A 19,551-nucleotide genomic window follows, 5' to 3' on the forward strand; every position below is an offset into this window, starting at 1 on the left:
AATAAATAAAAAGAAAGTGGGGGAGAAGGGAGTGTAGAGGGAAGTAAAAGGTGTCCATTGTGCAGTGAAATGGCCAAGCCCTCCAGCCAGGAATATAAAATTCCTATGGTTCCAGCCCAGTAGGCAGGTGAGAAGAAAAAAAAGCGTGTATATGGTACAGTGACCATGGTGCAATAAATCAAAGTGACCCTCACTCACAGTGATTGTACAGCACCCCTGGACTGCCACTCCAGGGTTACATGCACCACAGGCTTCTTTCAGGCCCAGCCCTCAGCCAGACCAGTGCAACCTCCGTCCCTGCCAGATAGAGAGCCCTTGTGGTTTTCTCGGGGAGAGCCACAGACACCAGATACAGCCTCCACCAATACTAGCCTTCCAGGCCTCCATCATTCCAGTGGATTTGCATGGCAACCCCCCCGACCTGCCCAAAGACAGGGTGACAGCTCCTATACCGGATGCTGACAGCAACAGAGACCACACCAATCCTATCCAAAACACCGGGATGACCCAGCCTCCAGCCAGACCAGTGCAGCACCCATTCTCACCAGGGGCACCCTTCTGACTCGACCAAGTGCCAGCCTCCAATACTGAGGAGCAGAGGCGGCTCTCTAATTAGGCAAATTAGGCGGTCGCCTTAGGCCTCGCCCCCAAAGGGGCCCCGCGGCCACCTAATTTGTCCATACCACAACATCGATGATTCTCCGGGACCGTCCTGCAATGTGATCCAGAGTCCCGGCGAATCAGAGTCCTGCAATGCTCGCGGCTTGTGTGGGGTGTCTCTGTTTCCGCACGCCGCGAGCTCCACTCCACTGTGCATTGCAGCCTGCCGACATCTCTCCCCAGCTGCTTGACACACACACACCCACAGTGCAGTGAGTGCACCGTCTGAGTAATTTAAAAGTGAGTCTTACAGAGGAGGGGAGGGGGGCATGATGATGAAGAAGAGGGTGAGGGATGGGGACAAGCAAAGAGTTCACTTGGAGTGATTTTGGGGGAGAGGATATCCATCCACCCCCCCATCCAATCCCAGCTCCATCTATCCCCCATACTATCCCATCTCCATCCACCCCTCATCCCATCCTGGCTCCATCCACCCTCATCCCAGCTCCATCCCTCCCCCATCCCATCTCCATCCACCCCTGTCCCATCCCAGCTCCATCCACCCTCATTCCATCCCGGCTCCATCCACCCCACCCCAATACCATCCCAGCTCCATCCACCCCCATCCCATCTCTATCCACCCCCCCATCTCATCCTGGTCCAATCCACCCCCTATCCCATCTATATACATCCCCATCCCTCCCCCATACCATCCCAGCTTCATCCACTCCCAATCCCATCCCAGCTCCATCCACCGGATCACATCCCAGCTCCATCCACCCCACCCCAATACCATTCCAGCTCCATCCACCCCATCCCATCCCAGTTCCATCCACCCCAGCTCCATCCATTTCTCCAATCCCAGATTCATCCATCCCCCATACCATTCCAGCTCCATCCACCCAACATCCCACCCCGGCTCCATCCACCCCCTATCCCACCCCGGCTCCATCCACCCAACCCCAATCCCATCCCGGCTCCATCCATTCCCCCCGATCCCATCCCAGCTTTATCCATCCCCCTACCCCTCAATCCCATCCTTACTCCATCCATTGTGGCTGGTTAAGGGGGAAAGCCACACCGACACACAGTGGGCTGCATTTGATGGGCACAGTAGCTGCATTTGATGGGCACAGTGGCTGCATTTGAGGGCGCAGTCGCTGCTATTGAGGACACAGTGGCTGCTATTTAGGGCACAGTAGCTGCACTTGATGGGCACAGTGGCTGCACTTGATGAGCACAGTGGCTGCACTTGATGGGCACAGTGGCTGCACTTGATGGGCACAGGGGCTGCACTTGATGGGCACAGGGGCTGCACTTGATGGGCATAGGGGCTGCACTTGATGGGCACAGGGGCTGCACTTGATGGGTACAGTGGCTGCACTTATCATGTCTGCAGTCTCTGATCTTCTCCTGTAGTATGTAAGCACAGTCTCTGCCCATCTCTTGTATCATGTCTGCAGTCTCTGACCATCTTTTGTATCACATCTGCAGTCTCTGATCATCTCCTGTATCATGTCTGCAGTCTCTGCCCATCTCTTATATCACGTCTGCAGTCTCTGACCATCTCTTGTATCACGTCTGCAGTCTCTGACCATCTCTTGTATCACGTCTGCAGTCTCTGACCATCTCCTGTATCACGTCTGCAGTCTCTGACCATCTCCTGTATCACGTCTGCGGTCTCTGACCATCTCCTGTATCATGTCTGCAGTCTCTGACCATCTCCTGTATCATGTCTGCAGTCTCTGACCATCTCTTGTATTATGTCTGCAGTCTCCGACCATCTCTTGCATCACGTCTGTAGTCTCTGACCATCTCTTGTATCATGTCTGCAGTCTCTGACCATCTCTTGTATCATGTCTGCAGTCTCCGGCCATCTACTGTATTATGTCTGCGACTCTCCAACTCTACGGAAGGTGCTCCAGAGCCCCCTCTACATTAGAGTTCCCATTTTAAATGCAAATTTGAACTCTGTGACGTGAAGGGGAATGCAGTGGACTCTGATATAAAGGTAATCTTTGGTCACCAGAGCTTCCTTATGTAAGGGGTTAATGTTCTGAAGCTAGGGTGCTTCCTTAACTGTTACATATACTATAAGGCCCCATACACACGAGAGGATTTATCCGCGGATACGGTCCACCGGACCGTTTCCGCGGATAAATCCTCTCGAGGATTTTCGAGGATTTTGATCCGATGGAGTGTACTCACCATCGGATCGAAATCCGCGCCGAAATCCCATCGCGATGACGTGTCGCGCCGTCGCCGCGATGATGACGCGGCGACGTGCGCGACGCTGTCATATAAGGAATTCCGCGCATGCGTCGAATCATTACGACGCATGCGGGGGATTGATTCGGACGGATTGATCCGGTGAGTCTGTACAGACCAGCGGATCAATCCGTTGGGATAGATTCAAGCGGATAGATTTGAAAGCATGTCTTCAAATTTTTATCCGCTGGAAATCCATCCCAGGGGATAAAAATCCGCGGAAACAGATCCGCTGGATTGTACACACCAGGGGATCTATCCGCTGGAGCCGGTCCGCGGATCAATTCCAGCGGATGGATCCTCTTGTGTGTATGGGGCCTAAGATGTTAAGAGGTTTTCGAAGTGAATATTATTTCTTTCTTGTTAGTAGAATTCTAAGATGGCCTTGCATACATATAATTGCTTGTTAATTCTTATCTCTGAACAAAACATTACACATGTAACATTCTTTAATAATTGGACAAATGTATCTTCCTTCTTATTATTTTCACAGGTGTCCTTAGTAATTGTTAAAACTAATTAACTTTGTACACTCTTATCTTCAACTTCAACTATGTGATACTTTACTCCTTTTTCCCCAATTAGTTCATGCAGGTGTCTCGCTTAATGAATAGAAAAATCTCTATTAGCCAATCACATATTGTTTAGATAATATGGCCCTTCCCCTTTTTGTAATGCATATATTCTTAGTAGTATTATCACTAAAACCAGAGATGATTTCAGCTACATCGCGTGTGTGTCTTATTTTGCTGTAACTGAGATCTCTCTCATGGGTGATCACCCAGACTAAACACACTGAGACTGCCTAAGGACAACCAGCGCCAGCCTGCACCCCCACACCTTACATTAGAGTTCCCCTTTACACCAAAGTCTGCAGGTTCCCCCTTAGATCACGATCCACAGCATTCCCCTTTATATCAGAGTTCCCTTGCGCTGTAAGGGGGAATCCTGCAGACTCTGATATATGGGGGAACTCTGTACAGGCTGGGTTATATTAACCTGACCTTCATGTAAATGGACAAATATGCGTGTAATATATATGTAATATATATTTATTTGCTTAAAGTATTGGTTAGAGAAAATTCTATAAACTGTGAATGCATAGTTCATAGAATTTAAAATGCTTAATATATGCAATTTATACAGTTAATTTTTATTGCTTGAATTATTTTTCCCATTATGGGCGATTGGGCGTGAGTGGGGCCTCATATCTCAGATTTGCCTAAGGCCTCACAAAGCCGCCTCTGCTGAGGAGAGCCCGGGTTTGGCCCCTGCCGATACAAGCCGTCTAGGTCCCAATACACCAGAGGATTTGCATAGCCCTCCCCGAATAGGATCAGCACAGTGCCTCATCACCAAGTGTGTGTATTACTTTATCTGTGGCTAAAGCACGCAGTCATGCTCAAGTTGCTCCTCAAAGGCAGTAAGGGTGTATCCGACATCACTACACAACTGAGGGTGTTCTTTACTTGCAACTGCACCTTCAGGACTTATTATAATTGGACAATTCCTATGCTCTATGAATTGATTTGTAATGGTTATGTCTACACAAACCTAAGAATTCTAAAATCAAACAGCAAATAAAAATCTGTTTTATTCTACACCTACATTTTATTAATTTTCTCTACATTTTCCTTTACACCTATATTTTATTAACTTTCTCTACATTTTCCTTTAGGTGAATTTCTGTAAAACCTAGGCAATCGTGAGAATGATATTTCTACAAACTGCTGCCTTCTTGGGGATCCTCTGTGTGGTTTCATCTCAGTGTAAGTCCTGCCTGCTTGGAATTTGGCTATATTAGGCTGACATTAATGTTGTAATAGTTTATTAATCCTATATAAGACCACATATAAATCATGAAATATAGACACATATGGTAATATGAGACATAGGTCAACTGCAGAACTTTAGCGAGTAACAGAGTTGGGCCGTACAATCCCCAGTTCGGTTCGCAAACAGAACTTCCAAACATTTTGGAGCCGAACAGCTCCGAACAGGTCCATTTTGAAGGTTTATATGCAAGTTATTGTCCATAGAAAGGCTACTGCTGTGGGGCACACTTGTAAATGCAAACATTTTTAGCAATGATTTTAATGATGCCTAAAGTGAAACAATAAAAATGAAAAATTCCTTTATAGTGCGTGGGCGGTCCCCTTAGTCTGCCTGTAAAATGGTGCATCTGTACTGTGTTTAGAACCTGTTGCAGAAAAACTGACATTTATAAAGAAAAAAAAAACACATTTAAATTTCCAACAATATAATACCATTGCCGGCAATACAAATATGTTTAAAAAAAACAGCATGCGGTTTCCCTCCAATCCACACCAGGCCCTTGGCTGTGGTTGTGTTTTTTTTGGGCAGGGGGCTTATCAGGATCTGGAAGTCCCCTTTAACAAGGGTTCCCCCAGATCTCACCCCCTTCATTTTAGTAAGTACATTTACCCATTCACCAAAATAGCGTTGAAAAGCGGCAGAGTGGCACCGTGGCACCGCTGCCCACATAGCCGTACCACCATTCCTGGCTTAAGCTGGCGTGGTGTCAACCACCTCTGAGCCTGCCCCTACAGAGCTGACGGAACCTCTGCCCCAGTGTGGCTCCTGTCTCCCAAGCACATCAGCTCTAGCACCGCATGGCATCTCTTTGCCTGCATTCCTGCGTAGCCCCTCGTACGCCTACGGAGCACGGCTGGTTCCGAGGACACATCAGCACAGGAAGAGGCCACAGAGGAAGAAGAAGAGGAGGGGGTGGAGGAGAGAGGTGTGTCACAACCGGTAGGAGTTTTTTGGAGGCGTGGTGGCGGAACAACCTCCAACACTACTGTACCTTGCCCTGCGTCCTTCCCAGCTGCCAGCAGAGTCACCCAATGCGCCGTGAAAGAGAGGTAACGTCCCTGTCCATGCCTGCTGGACCATGAGTCAGCGGTGATATGCACCTTACCACTGACCGCCCTGTCCAGCGAGGCATGGACATTGCCTTCCACATGGCGGTAGAGAGCCAGAATCGCCTTCCATGAGAAAAAGTGGCGTTTGGGAACTTGCCACTGAGGTACCGCACATTTCACAAACTCACGGAAGGGGGCAGAATCTACTAACTGAAAAGGCAGCAGTTAAAGTGCTAGCAATTTCGCTAAGCTAGCATTCAACCGCTGGGCATGTGGATGGCTGGGAGAGTACTTCTTTCGGCGCTGCAGCAGCTGGGGCAGGGAAATTGGCTGGTACAATCTGAACTCGGTGTACCGATAGTAGATTGCCCGCATGTAGTACTAGGTTGAGACACACCTAATTCTACACCTTCAGTCCTATCAGTGCAGGCTTCAGAGAGGACTGAGGGTATAGTGGGGTTGGAGATCCCAGCTGATGAGGGGCAAGGGGAGGTCCTCTTTGGTGTGGGTCTTTCTGGTATGCTTGCCAACGAACTGCATGGCAGGTCGACATATGTCTGGTCAAGCATGTGGTGCCCAAGCGGGTGATGTTTTGGCCACGCGAGATACGCTTGAGACATATGTTGCAAATAGCAATGGTGCGATCTGATGCACATGTCTCAAAAAAGGCCCACACCAAAGAACTTTTGCAGTAATGTTGAGACACAGCAGCGCCCTGCACAGGTGTAGCTCTGTGATGTAATGCAGTTGGTGTGCTGCCCTTAAGCTGGCCCCTGGAGGGCATCCTGCCTCTTTGGAGATGTGCCTGTGCCTCTTCCTCCTCCTCCTATCAGGCACCCACGTAGAGTCAGTGACCTCATCATCCCCTCCCTCATCACTGTCGAAAACCTGGCAGTATGCTCTGCAGCTGGGGGAACATGACTGTCAGATTGCTGTCCCTCTCGGGCAGCCCCTCTCTCTGGGCTCACATTACCGCCTTCCTCTATCTGTGTTCCATCATCGGAGCCTTCAAAACGCTGCGCATCTTCATGCAGCTGTAACGCTATTAGCGTTAATTTATGTACTAGGAGCGCAGCTTTACCTAATATGACAGCTGCGCTCCATTCACAAAGACATCCGCGTCACTTCCGGTACGCGGACGTCTGCGCTCCACGCTGGAACGCGGAAGTGCGTTCCAGTGTGCGGCGCTCGGCGTGCATGGGAGACCGGGCTATTTAAACCTCCAGCACTGGCGACAGGTTGTTGGAATATTCCTGTTGGACCCTGTCGCCACCTGGAGACCCTCCACCAACTCACACCAACCTTGAACTTCACTTTTGGGATACTTGGATCTAGATCTTAGTTGCTATACTAGATAGAAGGACCACCAGCGTTACACCTGTGCTTATTTTCCCAGTCTGGACTACCTCCTAACCGCAAGTATATAGAGTATATTACTGCATATTGGGATTACCATCTACTCCTGTGCAAACAGACCTGGTTCACACTACTTCTTAAACTGCATAAGGATATATAGCATATTACTGCATAAAGGGATTACCATCTACTCCTGTGCAAACAGACCTGGTTCACACTACTTCTTAAACTGCATAAGGATATATAGCATATTACTGCATAAAGGGATTACCATCTACTCCTGTGCAAACAGACCTGGTTCACACTACTTCTTAAACTGCATAATTATATAGAGCATATTATTGCACATTGGGATTACCATCTACTACTATGCAAACTGACCTGGTCCACACTACCTCTTTAACTGCTTGTGTTTAAAGACTATTTTGCCATATAGTTAGTGTTGTTGCCCATAGTCTGGACTACCTCCTTCTCTCTCTTTCAGAAATACATATTAACTATTGAGATACTTACTCTAAATATATTGAGGTTTTGCTTCTATATGTTATATCAGGAGTGCTAATTTCCTACATGACTCAAGTTCAGTACCTATATATTCAAAAAGCACTTACTAAAGACTTATCCTTGTCATTGCTCTAGACAAAGGTTACTATATAGTTTAACAAGTATTAAACTATTACTACATGTTTTGCTCCAATCAGAGGATATGATGATATAGACCCCATACTCTTATAGTTCAGTGAGAGTGAGCTGGTGGTTAATTCTGATAGGCCTCTACAGCTGGAGTCTAAACTTGAGACAGAGTGTTCTCAGAATCAGGGTCGTAACATAATATTCCAACCCCTTTAAAAAAAAAAAAAAAAAAAAAAAAAAAAAAAAAAAAAAAAAAAGGGAAACATTCAAGATGGATCCAGCTGAACTTGCAAATCATTTAGTTACACTCTCTCAAAGAGTGGATAACCTGACTGCTAACATGAATGAATTGCGTGTTCAGAATGATACCTTACGCAATCTCAATCATGCACAAGCTAGAGACAGACCTGAAGCTAAGGTCTGCCCACCAGAACTTTTTTCTGGTGAAAGGAAGAATTATAAACAATTTATTAGTTCATGTCGTTTGATGTACGAATTACGTCCGCGCACTTATTACTCTGATAGAATAAAGATCCTCACTTTAGTTACCTATCTCAGAGGTGAACCCAGAGTGTGGGCTGATACATACATAGAAGAACATGGAGATCTTTTGGGAGCTTTTGATACTTTCATTAATGAGATGTCTCTCTTATATGAAGATCCTAACAAACAGCTAACAGCTGAAAATTCAATCAGAACCCTCAAACAGGGTAAGAGGCCTGTGGAGGACTTTATTTCAGAATTTAAATGCTGGAGCAGGGAGACCCAATGGTCAGAGATTGCTCTTAGAAATCAATTTCGTTTGGGTTTATCAGAGGCTATGAAGGATGAGCTTGCTCGCGTCGTGCTCCCTGATACTCTAGAAGACCTCATGCACCTATCAGTGACTATCGATCGCCGTCTGCGTGAGAGAAAGGCAGAACGTGCAAATACATACCCAGTCACTTCCTTCAGGAGATTCAGATCGCCTTCAAAAGAGTCTCCAATGGAACTTGGAACTATAAGAGGACCTTTGACTCCAGCAGAAAAGCAACGCCGTAGAGCCAATAATCTATGTCTTTATTGTTCAGCTCCAGACCACATTGTGTCTACCTGTCCTCTACTTAAGAAAAACTCTGAAGGTAAATTTTCCCACATTAATAAATTAGACTCATCCCTTTCCACGTCTAATCGATATATCTTTATCCTTCTTACTCTACAGTGGGATCAAGAAAAGATTTCCATTGAAGCAATGGTCGACAGCGGAGCCTGCGGCAACTTTATAGATTCAAGTATTGTAGGATCAAATAAAATTCCCTGTGTGTTTAAGCAAAATCCAGTGTCACTCACTTTTATTGATGGGTCCAGTTCAACTCATGGTCCTGTTATATCTCAGACATCTCCCCTAAAGGTTACATGTGCCACTGGTCATTCTGAGACCCTCAAATTTGATATTATTTCCTCACCTGTCTTTCCCATTGTTCTAGGCCTCCCATGGTTACTTCTTCATCAGCCTATTTTCTTATGGTCCACCAAATCAATTTCTTTACAGTCTGATTATTGTAAACAGTTCTGTTATTCCCCATGCATCATCTCTTTCTCTGACGCCATTCCACATGACCTACCTGAATATTTACATGATTTCCTTGATGTATTCAGTAAGACTAATGCAGATAAACTTCCTCCACATAGAATTTACGACTGTCCCATAGACCTTATTCCCGACAGTCCTATTCCTACTGCTCGAATCTACCCCCTCTCTCAACCAGAGCTTGTACATTTAAAAGAGTACCTCGATGAGAATCTAAAAAAGGGGTTTATTAGGAACTCCACCTCTTCAGCAAGTGCAGCTCTCTTTTTTGTAAAAAATAAAGATGGTTCACTCCGACCAATCATTGATTATCGTTCCCTCAATAATATCACTGTAAAAAATAGATACCCATTACCACTCATTCCGGAACTCATTGAGCGTCTACAGAACGCCAAGATCTATACAAAACTGGACCTCAGAGGTGCATATAATCTGATCAGAATCCGTTCGGGTGACGAATGGAAAACTGCCTTCAAAACCCGATATGGCCTTTTTGAGTATTGTGTAATGCCTTTTGGTTTGTGTAACGCTCCAGCAACTTTTCAGTGGTTCATTAATGATATTTTTCATGATCTACTTGATATTTGCGTTGTAATTTATTTGGACGACATCTTAATTTATTCTGAGAATCAGGATGAACATCACAAACATGTGCGCTGGGTTCTGGCTAGGCTTAGGACACACTCTTTGTATGCAAAACTTGAAAAGTGTGTATTCAATCAAACTACTATTTCCTTCTTGGGTTACCAAATTACTCCTAGTGGAGTTCAGATGGATCGATCTAAGGTAGATTGTATTCTGTCCTGGCCTTCACCACAAACTAGGAAAGCTCTTCAGAGATTTCTCGGTTTTTCAAATTACTACAGAAAGTTCATAAAGAACTTTTCAGCTATTGTGAGACCATTAACCAGCTTAACCAGTTCAAAGATACCTTTTGTTTGGAATGATGAAGCACAGAAATCTTTTGACACACTCAAGAATAGTTACACTTCTGCTCCTATTCTTCAATTGCCAAATCCATCATACCATTTTACATTAGAAGTAGATGCTTCGCATTTTGCTCTTGGCGCTGTACTCTCCCAACAACCTACATTATCGGAACCACTACATCCAGTTGCCTTTTTTTCCAGGACACTCTCCTCAGCGGAAAAAAAATTATCCTATTGGCGAGAAAGAATTACTAGCAATAAGAGATGCTCTCTCTAACTGGAGACATTTGCTGGAGGGTTCAACACATACTATCACCATCCTCACTGATCATCGAAATTTACAACACTTAAAATCTTGCAAAACTCTCTCTGCCCGTCAAGTCAGATGGAGTCTATTTTTCGATAGATTCAATTTTGTTATTTCCTACCTTCCTGGCACTCAAAATACTAAAGCAGACTCTTTGTCTCGTATGCATGAAGAACAAACATTGGAGATTCCACCATTTTCAATTATTCCATCCAATAGGATTCTGGGTACTACTATGACCTTCAATAAGTTGCTTATTCAAACCCTCACTAAAGAGAGATCTCATTTACCTATGGGTTTACAACAAGAGTCTAACGGACTATTAACTTTTAACAACAAGATATATGTTCCACCAAAATTGCAACTTATGTTACTAAAACAACTTCATGATGCTCCACTTGCAGGACATCCTGGCATTACTAAGACCCTTCATCTAGTCAAGAGAAATTACTGGTGGCCAAATCTCACAAAGACAGTTCAGGACTATGTTAATTCTTGTCAGACCTGTGCCACCAACAAACATTCTAGAAAACCTCCCTATGGTCTATTAACTTCTATCCCAGTACCAAATAGACCTTGGGACGTTATTTCTATGGATTTCATAGTTGACCTCCCAAGGTCAAATGGAACAAACACCATCATGGTCACAGTTGATGTTTTAACAAAGATGGCCCATTTTGTACCTTTGAAGAGGTTACCAACCTCTCAAGAGACGGCAAAGGCTTTCATATCCAATATTCTTAAACTTCATGGCTTACCATCTCAGATCATTTCAGATAGAGGCTCACAATTCATTTCCAGATTCTGGAAAGCTCTCTGTCAAACGCTACAAATAGATCATCGCATGTCTACCGCCTATCACCCCCAAACTAATGGGCAAACAGAACGGGTAAATCAAACACTGGAACAATATCTGCGCTGTTACTGCACCCACCTCCAAGACGACTGGTTTCATTTACTTCCACATGCAGAATTTGCTTACAACAACGCCTCCAGTTCATCCTCCCAGTTTTCACCTTTTTACGCAAATTATGGTTTTCATCCTAATAATTTACCGTCTACTTTTCCTTCAACTAATGTCCCTGCTGTTCAGAATCTTTTATCAACCATAAAGGATACTCTAGATACTCTCCGTTCTAATCTTGAAGATGCGCAGATTAGACAAAAGAAGTACTACGATTCTCATAGAACAAAACCCCCATCTTATAAGATTGGAGATTTGGTATGGTTATCTACTAGGAATTTACGACTCAAGATTCCTTCTAAGAAACTTGGCCGTCAGTACACGGGACCTTTTCCAATTTCCCACATCATTAACAATAATGCTGTCAGATTAATTCTACCCTCCGATTGGAAGATTCATCCATCCTTCCATGTTTCATTAATTAAACCTTTCAAACCAAACCCTTTTCCAAACAGAGATCCACAACCTCCTCCACCAGTTCAAGTTTTTGGTGAGACTGAATATCAAGTAGAGAAAATTTTGGATTCTAGGAGGAGAGGTTCTTCCATTCAATACTTGATTCGTTGGAAAGGCTATTCTCCCACAGATGATTCCTGGGAATGATCATCAGATATTCATGCCCCTAGACTTATTAAGCAGTTCCATCACAAATATCCTGATAAACCATCTCCTATTAGGCGCCCCGGATGGGCCCCCTTGAGGAGGGGAGTATGTAACGCTATTAGCGTTAATTTATGTACTAGGAGCGCAGCTTTACCTAATATGACAGCTGCGCTCCATTCACAAAGACATCCGCGTCACTTCCGGTACGCGGACGTCTGCGCTCCACGCTGGAACGCGGAAGTGCGTTCCAGTGTGCGGCGCTCGGCGTGCATGGGAGACCGGGCTATTTAAACCTCCAGCACTGGCGACAGGTTGTTGGAATATTCCTGTTGGACCCTGTCGCCACCTGGAGACCCTCCACCAACTCACACCAACCTTGAACTTCACTTTTGGGATACTTGGATCTAGATCTTAGTTGCTATACTAGATAGAAGGACCACCAGCGTTACACCTGTGCTTATTTTCCCAGTCTGGACTACCTCCTAACCGCAAGTATATAGAGTATATTACTGCATATTGGGATTACCATCTACTCCTGTGCAAACAGACCTGGTTCACACTACTTCTTAAACTGCATAAGGATATATAGCATATTACTGCATAAAGGGATTACCATCTACTCCTGTGCAAACAGACCTGGTTCACACTACTTCTTAAACTGCATAAGGATATATAGCATATTACTGCATAAAGGGATTACCATCTACTCCTGTGCAAACAGACCTGGTTCACACTACTTCTTAAACTGCATAATTATATAGAGCATATTATTGCACATTGGGATTACCATCTACTACTATGCAAACTGACCTGGTCCACACTACCTCTTTAACTGCTTGTGTTTAAAGACTATTTTGCCATATAGTTAGTGTTGTTGCCCATAGTCTGGACTACCTCCTTCTCTCTCTTTCAGAAATACATATTAACTATTGAGATACTTACTCTAAATATATTGAGGTTTTGCTTCTATATGTTATATCAGGAGTGCTAATTTCCTACATGACTCAAGTTCAGTACCTATATATTCAAAAAGCACTTACTAAAGACTTATCCTTGTCATTGCTCTAGACAAAGGTTACTATATAGTTTAACAAGTATTAAACTATTACTACATGTTTTGCTCCAATCAGAGGATATGATGATATAGACCCCATACTCTTATAGTTCAGTGAGAGTGAGCTGGTGGTTAATTCTGATAGGCCTCTACAGCTGGAGTCTAAACTTGAGACAGAGTGTTCTCAGAATCAGGGTCGTAACAGCAGCATGTACCCAACACTGTGTTGAAACAGTTCCGGGGACTCTTCAGGAGGACATGGTGGGACTAGGGAAGGAGTAAGTGATGCCATTGAGCAGAGGGAAGAGGACGCCTTGGCAGCTAATTTGCCAGACAAAGTACCCTGAGCCTGGGTGAGAGAGGATGAGGATGAGGATGGCTTGGTCATCCACTCTACCAATTTGTCTGCATGTTGAGGCTCAACACGGCCAGCTCCCGAAAAGAAGGACGCGCGTGTGCAACGGTCACGTGCTGAAGAGGATGCACCATGTCCACCATCAGCACTGTTGCCTCAAGATGCAGAGCCTGCTTGCCCTCGTGACTCTCTGCCTCTCTTTGTTGTCCTTCCTGACATTATAATAGCATGAAGAGGACAAAATCAGTACACACACCTCGTAGCTTTAGGTGCAAACTGCAGAGGACACGTGCAGTACACACCAGGTAGCTTTATGTGCAAACTAATGAGAACACTTGCAGTATACACCAAATACGTTTAGGTGCAAACTATACAGTACAAGTGCAGTAAACACCAAATACGTTTAGGTGCAAACTATACAGCACAAGTGCAGTAAACAACAAATACGTTTAGGTGCAAACTATACTGCACAAGTGCAGTAACAGGTACGTTTAGGTGCAAATAAACAGCACAAGTGCAGTAACACCAAGTATGTTTAGGTGCAAATAAACAGCACAAGTGCAGTAACACCAAGTACCTTTAGGTGCAAATAAACAGCACAAGTGCAGTAACACCAAGTACGTTTAGGTGCAAATAAACAGCACAAGTGCAGTAACAACAAGTACGTTTAGGTGCAAATAAACAGCACAAGTGCAGTAACACCAAGTACGTTTAGGTGCAAATAAACAGCACAAGTGCAGTAACAACAAGTACGTTTAGGTGCAAACTAAACAGCACATGGGCAATACAACACGTTAGAACACTGCAGCTAGCACAATCTACTGCCTGACAAATAGGAATAGCTGATCTAGCTAAGCTATACAGTGTATAAATATATGTACAACTCCTGGGATGTATATATATCCTCTACACACTGTGGGCCGGATTCAGATACAATGGTGTATCTATCCGCCCGGCCTAACGTATCTAAGATACGTTACGCCGCTGTAACTTTGGGCGCAAGTTCCGTATTCAGAAAGAACTTGCGTCCTAAGTTACGGCAGCGTAACGTATGTGGGCCGGCGTAAGCCCGCCTAATTCAAATGGGGATGTTGGGGGCGTGTTTTATTTAAATTTGACTTGACCCGCGTATTTGACGTTTTTTTGTGAATGGCGCATGCGCATGCTCGAAAATCTGCCGCAAAACGTCATTGCTTTCGACGTGAACGTAAATTACATCCAGCCCTATTCGCGAACGACTTACGCAAATGACGTAAAATTTTCAAATTTCAACACGGGAACGACGGCCATACTTAACATAGGATACGCCGCACATACCCCTTATATAGCAGGGGTAACTTTTCGCCGGAAAAAGCCTAACGCAAACGACGTAAAAAAAAGCCGGTCGCTCGTTTCTGAATCGGCGTAAATACCTAATTTGCATATTCCTCACGTAACTATACGGAAGCGCCACCTAGCGGCCAGCGTGAATATGCAGCCTAAGACACTTACACCAGTCGGATCTTAGGGATATCTATGCGTAACTGATTCTCTGAATCAGGCGCATAGATACGACCGGCCGGACTCAGAGATACGACGGCGTATCAGGAAATATGCCGTCGTATCTTGCTTCTGAATCTGGCCTTGTAAATTTAACTAAACTGACTAGCCTGCCTGCTCTATCTATCTGGTAGAAAAAGACACTGGCCCGGATTCACGTAGGGCTGTTTTACGTTGCGCGGGCGTAGCGTATCGTATTTACGCTACGCAGCCGCAACTTAGAGAGGCAAGTGCTGTATTCACAAAGCACTTGTGTCCTAAGTTACGGCGGCGTAGCGTAAATGGGCCAGCGTAAGCGCGCGTAATTCAAAGTAGGCTGGTAGGGGGCGTGTTGTATTTAAATGAGGCTTGACCCCATGAACGGCGCATGCTCAGTATCACGTCGTATTTACTCCCAAAGATATGCCGGCTCAATGTCTGTGACGTGAACGTAACCTACGCACAGCCCCATTCACGTACGACTTACATAAACGACGTAAAAAGATACGCTTGTTCCATACCTTGCATGGGCTGCGTCACCTAGAGACCAGCTTTAACTTTACGCCGGCGTATGTCTTACGTAAACGGCGTAACTAATTGCGACGGGCGTACGTACGTTCGTGAATCGGCGTATCTACCTAATTTACATATTTGACGCATAAATCTACGGAAGCGCCCCTTGCGGCCAGCGTAAATATTGCACCCAAGATACGACGGCGTAGGAGACTTACGCCGCTCGTATCTTGGCCAAATCTATTCCTTACTGATTCTCTGAATCAGGCGCATAGATACGACAGCGGCCATTCAGACTTACGACGGCGTATCTGGAGATACGCCGTTGTAAGTCTTTAAGAATCTGGCCCTCTGTCTCTCTCTCTCTCTCTCTGACTGACTGATCTTTTCATTAACAACGCTGCAACACACTACACAAGGCCGCCTTGCAGGCTGCATTTTATAGTGTTGGGCGTGTGCTAAAGCCCTGAGCCATAATTGGCCAAAGCCACCCTGGCTTTATCCAATTGTGGCTCTCCGTTTTTTGTGCGCTGTGATTGGCCAAGCATGCGGGTCATAGTGCATGCTTGGCCAATCATCAGCGCACAATGCCGCAGCGAATTATAGGCCGTGACGCGTCACTCGAATTTGGCGCGAACGACCCGTTTTGTTCGAATTTCGAGCCGAAGGAAATGCATCAAAATGTCTATCGTGATAAAAAGCTATTAAGAATCCCCATGTGCTCCTGCATTATGTCTCATATATGTTCTCTCTTGTACTGTTTGGACATTGAGTAATATGTATTGCTATTCTCATATTGTCTTACAGATCGGAATGTTGCCCTTCGAGGTCGAGCAACTCAGTCCTCAATTTTAAACATAGTAGAATATGGCTACCTGTCAGAAGCAATAAATGCAATAGATGGGAACCCGGACCCTGAATTTAACCATGGTTCCTGCACACATACACATAATTACATGTCTCCTTGGTGGAGGGTGGACTTGCTGAAACCGTACAGAATTGAATACATCACGATCACTAATAGAATTACAGCGAGTGAAAGACTGAATGGTGCTGAAATTCTCGTTGGAAACTGTCTGACCAACAATGGAAACAATAATAACAGGTATGGATGATCTTTACTTATTTTTTACCCTTCATCTACTTCAGCTCTCTCTCCTATATACTCCTTATAGACCAGAGCAGTTTTTACATTTCTGCTATGAGCCTGTTTTTTTCTGTGACAACTTTGTCATTGCTTAACCACTTAAGCCCCGGACCTTTAGGCAGCTAAATGCCCAGGCCAGGTTTTGCGATTCGGCACTGCATCGCTTTAACAGACAATTGCGCGGTCGTGCGACGTGGCTCCCAAACAAAATTGGCGTCCTTTTTTCCCCACAAATAGAGCTTTCTTTTGGTGGTATTTGATCACCTCTGCGGTTTTTATTTTTTGCGTTATAAACAAAAATAGAGCGACAATTTTGAAAAAAATGCAATATTTTTTACTTTTTGCTATAATAAATATCCCCCAAAAACATATATAAATTATTTTTTTTCCTCAGTTTAGGCCGATACGTATTCTTCTACCTATTTTTGGTAAAAAAAATCGAAATAAGCGTTTATCGATTGGTTTGCGCAAAATTTATAGCGTTTACAAAATAGGGGATAGTTTTATTGCATTTATATTAATTTTTTTTTTTTTACTACTATTGGCGGCGATCAGCGATTTTTTTCATGACTGCGACATTATGGCGGACACTTCGGACAATTTTGACACATTTTTGGGACCATTGTCATTTTCACAGCAAAAAATGCATTTAAATTGCATTGTTTATTGTGAAAATGACAGTTGCAGTTTGGGAGTTAACCACAGGGGGCGCTGTAGGAGTTAGGGTTCACCTAGTGTGTGTTTACAACTGTAGGGGGGTGTGGCTGTAGGACTGACGTCATCGATCGAGTCTCCCTTATAAAAAGGATCACTCGATCGATACGCCGCCACAGTGAACCACGGGGAAGTCGTGTTTACATACGGCTCTCCCCGTTCTTCAGCTCCGGGGAGCGATCGCGACGGAGCGGCTATAAACGAATAGCCGAGCCGTCGTCCCGGATCGCTCCCCGAGGGAATCCGCCCACCGCACACAGCGGAGGGGGTCCCGATCGGACCCCCCACCCGCTAGAAGGCAGGGACGTATATATATATATATATACGTCCTTCTGCCTGCACGTGCCATTCTGTGGACGTAAATAGTCGTGAGGCGGGCGTTAAGGGGTTACGGTATCAAAGTAATACTAATAATAGTAATAATAATCATTTAAGGCCAATCAAGGCTTTCTTTTGGTGAAACAGTCTTGCATTATTTGATTGAATTTATTATTCAATCCATCGACAAAAATAATAATGAAACTAAACTCACTTTTATCTACTTTGATCAGTGTTAGTTTAAAAAATATTGTTACAGTAAATAAAAAGTACAAATTGTATTCTAAAATTTGTCCTGTTTAAAATGACACAAAAATTTGGATTCTGATCCACAGCATATTAAAGAAAATTACAAATGCAAAAAAAAAATGTATACTTTAACATTTTTTTTAATTCTACAATAAAAAAAAAAGTTACAGAACAACACAAAAGAAAATGATCATTAAAAAATATAGAAATAAACAAAAAAAATCTGGAAAATAATATATAAAGGAGAAGAGTGAAAAATAAAATAGCTAAGGTGAGACAGAGTCAAATATAGCTGATTACAGATAACGTTAATTTAATATAGGTACAGTAAATCCTTGGATTGCGAGCAGAATTCATTCCGGAAATATGCTTGTAATCCAAAGCACTCGTATATCAAAGCAAATTTTCCAATAAGAAATAATGGAAACTCAAACGATTCGTTCCACAACCATTTATTCATAAATTCTTCAGTTTATAGTCCATAAAAAGATTATAGCAATGTGATAGGTTGTGTAACCATAAAATGTCCATCAACAAATAGAAGCCTCAACAAGGGGATTAGAAGTAAAACTCAGCAGGAGCTACAGAGTATAAAAAACAGAAGAGAGGCGTCTCTAATGCCTCGTACACACGGCCGGACTTTCCGAGAAAAAAGTCAGACAGGCTTTTTTTCCCCTCGGAAAGTCTGGCCGTGTGTAGCCTCCATCTGACTTTTTTTGTCGAAGTCCGTCTTTCTGTCCATCGGACTTCCGACAGGCTCACGGCGGACTTTTGCCCGTGTGTACAAGGCATTAGTCTAGCAACTTACATAGTTGATGATTAAAAGAGGCACTAAGTATGCAGGCATCCGGGGTAAAGCTGTCCATGTAGACAGTCCTCTGCACCTCCGGCTCTCACTGCTGTCAATCGTGACTGGGAAGACTACCCTGCAGTAGAGCGATCTGAAAGAGTGGCCTGAACCGCTCATGGAAGGAATGATGTTGATGGCGGTGTGAACGATGGTCTATGTGGACAGCTTTACCCCGGATGCCGGCATACTTAGATGTGCCTGTTTTAAAGTATAACCAAAGGCAAAACTTTTTTTTTCAGGTTTGGATAGAGTGCAGATGGATTAGAACATCTGTCAGGGTTTTTATTACAGCCTGTGCCCCGTTAAGAAGATTCCCCCTCTCTATTTGTTCTGTGTACCATTATCATTGAAAGTGCAAGTAACAGAAAATCTCAAAATTTGGTGTTGTCCCATAAAAGTAAGAGAGGGGAAATCTTCCAATAGGGACACTAGTTCTGGTGACCTGGGGGTTGCCAAAGAATTCCCTTAATTTGTAGAGATTTTCTCTTACTTTTTGTTTGGCAATGAGACAGGAAGTGAAGGTAAATCTCCACAACAGGACATAGATGGTGAAAATAAATCTGACAGGGGTTGCTCTATCCAAAATGTGGAAAAAAGTTTTGCCTATAGTTCTACTTTAATCATCAACTATGTGAGTTGCTAAATGTTGTACCTTCAATAAATGTAACCATATTGCTACACTTAGGCCGCGTACACACGATCAGTCCATCCGATGAGA

At 44.2% G+C, this 19,551-nt stretch overlaps 1 protein-coding gene across 4 annotated transcripts in view; it reads left to right on the forward strand.

Annotated features, from left to right (window-relative positions):
- LOC120936216 (fucolectin-4-like) overlaps positions 1-19,551 on the forward strand; it is a 66,358-nt gene that overhangs the window by 28,617 nt on the left and 18,190 nt on the right. For all 4 annotated transcript variants that reach the window (XM_040348406.1, XM_040348408.1, XM_040348407.1 and 1 more), the window contains 2 exons: positions 4,547-4,637; positions 16,363-16,660. In XM_040348406.1, the coding sequence (XP_040204340.1) occupies positions 4,580-4,637; positions 16,363-16,660 (356 nt within the window). In that variant the 5' untranslated portion in view covers positions 4,547-4,579. The remainder of the gene's footprint in view (positions 1-4,546; positions 4,638-16,362; positions 16,661-19,551) is intronic.

Source organism: Rana temporaria, chromosome 4 (genome assembly GCF_905171775.1).
Source record: "Rana temporaria chromosome 4, aRanTem1.1, whole genome shotgun sequence".
NCBI lineage: Eukaryota > Metazoa > Chordata > Amphibia > Anura > Ranidae > Rana > Rana temporaria.